General features: G+C 43.2%; 1 protein-coding gene across 1 annotated transcript; it reads left to right on the top strand.

Moving 5' to 3' along the window:
• Positions 1-205: 205 nt before the first annotated feature.
• LOC126065427 (melanoma antigen preferentially expressed in tumors-like) lies at positions 206-2,879 on the top strand. Its single transcript, XM_049865461.1, has 4 exons — positions 206-489; positions 881-1,088; positions 1,174-1,469; positions 2,354-2,879. The coding sequence occupies exons 1-4, from the start codon at positions 206-208 to the stop codon at positions 2,877-2,879; spliced, it is 1,314 nt and encodes a 437-aa protein (XP_049721418.1).
• The last annotated feature ends 4,418 nt before the right edge of the window (positions 2,880-7,297 follow it).

The following is a 7,297-nucleotide window of genomic DNA, read 5'->3' as shown; positions in this document are numbered from 1 at the left end:
TGCCCCACTGAATGAGAAGGAAAGGAGTTGTAACATTTGCAAAGGGGACATTAGTACTTTACAAGCTGTGCTCTACCAGATAAGACTACTATGAAAGGTGGTGGTGACCTGTATTGCCCTACAACAATAGAAGGAGGATGATCACTGTGAATGTCCACTCAGGATCCCCTACACACTTACTTTGCCTTGCACCAGGTCTGTGAAGATGAGTAGACAAGACCCTCGCAGTCTCTTGGATCTTGCAGTGCAGAGCCTGCTGAGTGATGAGGACTCAGCTGTGCGTGTCCTGAAAGAACTCCCTGTCAGCCTCTTCCCAATACTCTTCACCAAAGCCTTAGCTGGGGGACACAGAAAGATTGTGAAGGCCATGGTACAGCTCTGGCGCTTTCCCTGCCTCCATGTGGGATCAATGAGAAAGCGGTCAAAATATCTGTTGGAAGCTGTGCTAGATGGACTGCAACTCGTTCCTGCCAACACTGCATGCCACAGGTAATGGTAGTCATGGGATGCTGTTTGGGGCACAGGGAGAGGGATGGACCTGGATTCAGGGATGCAGGGCCCAAGGATGTGTTAAAATCTGCCTGTGGCACAATCTCAGTCACTGGAAGGCCTTAAGACCATTACTGTGTCCCTTAAAGGAGAACCTGGTGTAATTCAGAGTTAGGTTTACACTCCTGGTGGTGCCATCCCTGGGCTACATAGTAGGAGGGGAGAGAGTGGTGGGTGTGGATGGAAGAGTACCACTTAGAATGGATGACAAATGGGGGAGGCCAGGGCTGGTGACTGAATAGAGGCCCCTTCCTAGGGTCTGCTACTGGTCTCATACAGCCCTATTGCAATGTCCTAAAAGTCAGCATCTCAACTGACGTATTTCCCACAGGAGATCGAAGCTGAAGGTGCTGGATGTTACCCATGACTATGAGATATCTAACTGGGAGGAATGCTCTGAGACCTCTACTGCACCGTTCCTCATCACTCACAGGTTGGAAAAGCTGGAGGCAGACCAGCATACACTCAATAGCAGAGAGCAGTCTTTGTGTGATGGAGAACCGGTGGAGATCAACCCTGACCTCAAGTTATGTGGTTTGGTCGGTTGCTTCCACCTGTCTCGGCTCCCCTCTTACATATTACAGAGTCAAGAAGAGCCATGGCTGTCTTCGCCTCCATTGTCAGACACTAGTCATTACCCAAGTGCCATTCTGCAGCCTTGTGGAGATCATGGGAACACTTGAACTGGAGTCCACCGAAGAGTTGAGGCTGCAGCACAAGTATATGATCAGCTTCCAGTCACACTTACTCCAGTTCTTCACCCAAGTAGGACAGATTACCAGCCTGAGCAACCTCATCCTTCCTGACCTCCCCTGGAATTTCCTTGCTGACTGTTTCTCTGTGCTGAGTTGCTTGGGCCACCTTAAGAAGCTCCACCTGATCTTCAGCTCACTCTCAGGGCAACTACGTAAGATGCTCAGGTGAGTGTCGGAAAAGTTCTCTGGGATTACAAAGTCCAAGGTACTGCAACATTCCTCCAATCATTCCATATCAGGACTGAGATAAGCCTGGTGTCTGCAATCACTGAACTCAGGTTCCAGGGCTGGAGCTCTAGGGATCTGGTGGCTGTTAACTGTTATAGAGGAGAAAGATAGTTGAAGCAGGTGTCTCTACTATGCATTCATTCATTCATTTGTTCATTTATAGCATGGGGCTAAGAATGAGGGAGAAAACCCTCAAAAATTCAGTCAAGTTCTCATCTTCCTGGAGTTTATGGGTTTCTTTAGAGAAGGGTGAATAAGAATGCTAAATTCAGAGGGTGATATTTAGGTGAAGTAATTGTACCCCAGAGCTTCTAGTCCCATTTGATTTGGTCAATTAGTTTCTCTTATTTATGACTCACAGACTTCTTTGTGGCATGGTCTGGAATTGGGAGACTTGCCCTCGGAGTTGTCCAGTGGGTGAACAGAAACATGGGAAAGCAGCTTCCCAAACTCTTTATAATGCACTCATAAACCCAGCCTTTATTATGTAAGACCTGCATCTAAATTTTATCAATTCCTACACCAACTTGAGGAGCATGAGTGGTTATTGTGTTTACATGGCTCATTAGAAAGATTAGACTAAGAGAGGTCAGTATGTCCAATACCGTTTTCTGAAATATGAGAGGCTCTGTTGGCAACAAGAGTGTGTTTGATTCCAAACTGTGTTTTTGAGCAGTATGGGAGTCTGACTCCAAACCTCTCCTATCTAGACTGAGGTGGGGCAATGCAAATTTCCCCAGCCAGATTCCTGGGTCTTTCCCAAATGTGTTTTGTGCTCTAGCCCCAACTCCCAAGAAGTAACTTTCCTTGTCTCTCCACAGTTGCCTGCAGAAACTATTGGAGAGTCTGGTGGTCACTGGATGTAGACTTATTAAAAATGATATTGCCTACTTATCCTTGAGCATTCACGCCACCTGCCTGAAGGAGTTGGTATTATCTAACAATAACTTGTCTCAAATGGCTCCTGGGCCCCTGGAGGTTCTCCTGGGTAAGGTCTCAGATACTCTGCAGCACCTGAACTTGAGAAGCTGTGAGTTGGAGGAATTCCAACTCAAAGCCCTCCTGCCTGCCCTATGCAGCTGCTCTCACCTTTGGTCCCTTGTCTTGGGTGACAACCTTATCTCTATGTCAGGCCTCATGAACGTGCTTCAGCAGTTAGCAGGGCTGAAGGAGCTGAAGTGTGTGCAGTACCCTGTCCCTGCTGAATGCGTCATGTACTTGGATGACAGCAGATCGGGGAAACTCAACAGAGTGAAAGTGGCTCAAGTGCACACCATCTTGCAGGATACGTTACAAACTCTACAGCGGGAAGACATAAAGTTGACAAATCCTTGGCGATGTGATTAAAAGTTACGGCTGCTAACAAAAAGTTTGGCAGTTCTAATCCACCAGCAGCTCCTTGGAAACCCTATGGGGCAGTTCTATAGAATTGGCTCCATGGCAACGAGTTTGGTTTTTTTTATTTTTGTTTTTGGGATCCTTATATCGAATAATTTAAAAAAGGCACAGCCAACCTGATGGGAATGAGTAGAGGGAGTGGGTACTGTGGCCATGGCAGTGCATTTGCTGAATGGATGCTGTGGTTTACAGAAAACTAGTAAAACAAGAAACATCATTGTGAATAGTCCAGTGGTGATCACTGTTACTGGATACAACTTGGCTCCACCATTCGTGAAATCCCCAGGCACTGATTGAACTTCTACGGCGTGCCAGTGTTGTTTTAATGCTGGGGATACAAACGCAAGTTGCTTAGGCTACCTTGAGAAGCTCCTTAAGGTTTAAGAAGTTGTCCTTCTGGGCTGTTTATTTGAAATTCCCCTTCCATTTGGTTTCAACCATCCCACTTCTTTGAACTAAAGCCATTGCAGCTTTATTTCAACTCCAGTTCACTCATTGAGATGTTAAGAGAATCAAGGGAAAAGGTAAGTGTAAGGTGCTAAGCCCAGAGCTTTCACTCACTCCTTTAACTCAACAAATACTTATTGACTTCCTGCTGTGACCAGAAACTGCTCTTACCCTGGGGAATACAGAGGTAAACAAAATATTAAAGTTCTCTGCTGGCAAAGAACTTAACTTTGTATGGGGTGTAGACACTATACAAGTCAGCAAATCAATAAGAAGGTTGATTTAGGAGATGTGCAATGAAAACAACAGAAGAGAAGCTTGGAGAGTTACTGGGTCTTGGAGTTGCTGGTCACTCTACTTGGGGGTGGAGGTGTCAAATAACAAAGCCTTCTCTGTGAGCCTGAGGACTGACTGATGGGTGAGTGTTGAAAAGCAACAAGATATCAGAAGAACTGGGGAGAAGCCTCCCAACACTAAACCAAACCCACTGCTGTCAATGATTCAGAGTCACAGCGACCCTATAGGACAGACTAGAACTGCCCCATAGAGTTTCCAAGGTTGCCACATCTTTCTTCCATGGAGCAGCTGGTGGGTTCAAACCACTGGCCTCTTTATTCGAAGCCAAGCGCTTTAACCACCATGCCACCAAGGCTCCTCAGAAGCCTCCCAGTCAGAGGAAATAGATACAGAGTAAGAAGTAATCAGGCAGTTCAGGGTTGAAGGATGTGTCAATCTTTTAGATGAAGATAATGGAGATCATGGGGGCTTTGGCCCTTAGCTTGTACCGACACATGCTACAGCATGGGTGAACCCTGAAAACATGCTAAGTGAAAGACTCCAGTAACAAAAGATTGTGATACCCACTGCTGTCAAGTTTATTCCGACTCAGAGCAACCCTATAGAAATGTGTGAAATAGGCAAATGGATAGAGACAGACAGTAGATTAGTGGTTGCCAGGGGTGTGATTGGGGAGTAGAAATGAGGGGCTACAAGAGGGTATGGAATTTCTTTTAGAAGTATTGAATGTGACATTTGTAGAATGCTGTGAATATTAAACCATTTCATATGTGATTATGTGAATAAAGCTGTTATAGAAGTTGTTTTAATGACCCAAAGAGTCAAGGTTATCAGATCCTGTGGCTAGTGACCCAGAAGCTATGGCTCAATGTGCAGGCCAGTAAGGCTGATGTTCCCAGGGATACAGAGAGAGAGGAAAACTGATCCAGGGGGAGGGAAGCTGATCCAGGGAGAGGGAACCTAGAACCTACAAACACAGACACTGGGATCATGGGGCTGGGACAGGACACATCTGCTTGTGGGTCTAAGCAAGTGGGGGCCCATACATGCTGGAGGACAGCACTCAAATCTCTGAGGCTTGTCCTACCTGTGCAGTGAGAGGAGCACATGGAGGAGAGGGGCCTAGGCCATGGTGGACACAGGCCCCCTGCACCCCACAATGGAGTGGGGCTGACCCACACCTATTTTATTCTCTCTACTGACCTACAGAGGAGGGGCTGCTCATGTAAACTTGTCCCCACCCAGTGCCTGCTTGGTCCTAAGCTAGGGACCTATGAAGCAAAGAGGCTGAGAAGAATGTGTGCTCTACAAGTTACCTCAGAAATTTAACAATGTACAAAAACAAGTATACTACCACCTAAGATACCTCTATCTAACAAGACTAAGTCTCTGCATTCTGGTGGGTTTTCTCCCATTCATTTTCCTGATATCAGAACTCATGGTAAATTAATATTTTGATTATAAAAATAACACATCTTGGAGGTGGGGCCAAGATGGCGGACTAGGTGGATGCTACCGCGGATCCCTCTTGCAACAAAGACTCGGAAAAACAAGTGAATCGATCACATACATAACAATCTTCGAACCCTGAACAACAAACACAGATTTAGAGACGGAGAACGAACAAATACGGAGAGGCAGCGATTGTTTTCAGAGCCTGGAGCCAGCGTACCAGTCAGCGGATTTTCCAGAAAAACTAGTTCCCCAGTGATGGCTCAGAGACAGCAGTCCATATCAAACCACATAAAGAAGCAGACCATGACAGCTTCTCCAACCCCCCAAACAAAAGAATCAAAATCTTTCCCAAATGAAGATACAATCCTGGAATTATCAGATACAGAGTATAAAAAACTAATTTACAGAATGCTTCAAGACATCACAAATGAAATAAGGCAAACTGCAGAAAAAGCCAAGGAACACACAGATAAAACTGTTGAAGAACTCAAAAAGATTATTCAAGAACATAGTGGAAAAATTAATAAGTTGCAAGAATCCATACAGAGACAGCATGTAGAAATCCAAAAGATTAACAATAAAATTACAGAATTAGACAACGCAATAGGAAGTCAGAGGAGCAGACTCGAGCAATTAGAATGCAGACTGGGACATCTAGAGGACCAGGGAATCAACACCAACATAAAAAAAAAAAATCAGATAAAAGAATTAAAAAAAATTAAGAAACCCTAAGAATCATGTGGGACTCTATCAAGAAGGATAACTTGCGGGTGATTGGAGTCCCAGAACAGGGAGGGGGGACAGAAAACACAGAGAAAATAGTTGAAGAACTCCTGACACAAAACTTCCCTGACATCATGAAAGACGAAAGGATATCTACCCAAGATACTCATCGAACCCCATTTAAGATTGATCCAAAAAGAAAAACACCAAGACATATTATCATCAAACTCACCAAAACCAAAGATAAACAGAAAATTTTAAAAGCAGCCAGGGAGAAAAGAAAGGTTTCCTTCAAGGGAGAATCAATAAGAATAAGTTCAGACTACTCAGCAGAAACCATGCAGGCAAGAAGGGAATGGGACGACATATACAGAACACTGAAGGAGAAAAACTGCCAGCCAAGGATCATATATCCAGCAAAACTCTCTCTGAAATATGAAGGCGAAATTAAGATATTTACAGATAAACACAAGTTTAGAGAATTTCCAAAAACCAAACCAAAGCTACAAGAAATACTAAAGGATATTGTTTGGTCAGAAAACCAATAATATCAGATACCAGCACAATACAAGGTCACAAAACAGAACGTCCTGATATCAACTCAAATAGGGAAATCACAAAAACAAACAAATTAAGATTAATTAAATAAATAAATAACAATACACATAACAGGGAATCATGGAAGTCAATAGGTAAAAGATCACAATAATCAAAAAGAGGGACTAAATACAGGAGGCATTGAACTGCCAGATGGAGAGTGATACAAGGCGATATAGAACAATACAAGTTAGGTTTTTACTTAGAAAAATAGGGGTAAATAATAAGGTAACCACAAAAAGGTATAACAACTCCATAACTCAAGATAAAAGCAAGAAAAATGTAACGACTCAACAAACACAAAGTCAAACACTATGAAAATGAGGATCTCACAATTTACTAAGAAAAACGTCTCAGCACAAAAAAGTATGTGGAAAAATGAAATGGCCAACAACACACATGAAAAGGCATCAAAATGACAACACTAAAAACTTATTTATCTATAATTACACTGAATGTAAATGGACTAAATGCACCAATAAAGAGACAGAGAGTCACGGACTGGATAAAGAAACACGATCCATCTATATGCTGCCTACAAGAGACACACCTTAGACTTAGAGACACAAACAAACTAAAACTCAAAGGATGGAAAAAAATATATCAAGCAAACAATAAGCAAAAAAGAAGAGGAGTAGCAATATTAATTTCTAACAAAATAGACTTTAGACTTAAATCCACCACAAAGGATAAAGAAGGACACTATATAATGATAAAAGGGACAATTGATCAGGAAGACATAACCATATTAAATATTTATGCACCCAATGACAGGGCTGCAAGATACATAAATCGAATTTTAACAGAATTGAAAAGTGAGATAGACACCTCCACAATTACAGTAGGAG

Source organism: Elephas maximus, chromosome 22 (genome assembly GCF_024166365.1).
Source record: "Elephas maximus indicus isolate mEleMax1 chromosome 22, mEleMax1 primary haplotype, whole genome shotgun sequence".
NCBI classification, from domain to species: Eukaryota; Metazoa; Chordata; class Mammalia; order Proboscidea; family Elephantidae; genus Elephas; species Elephas maximus.
Note: the sequence above shows the minus strand (reverse complement) of the source record. Positions and strands in the feature narration are given on the sequence as shown.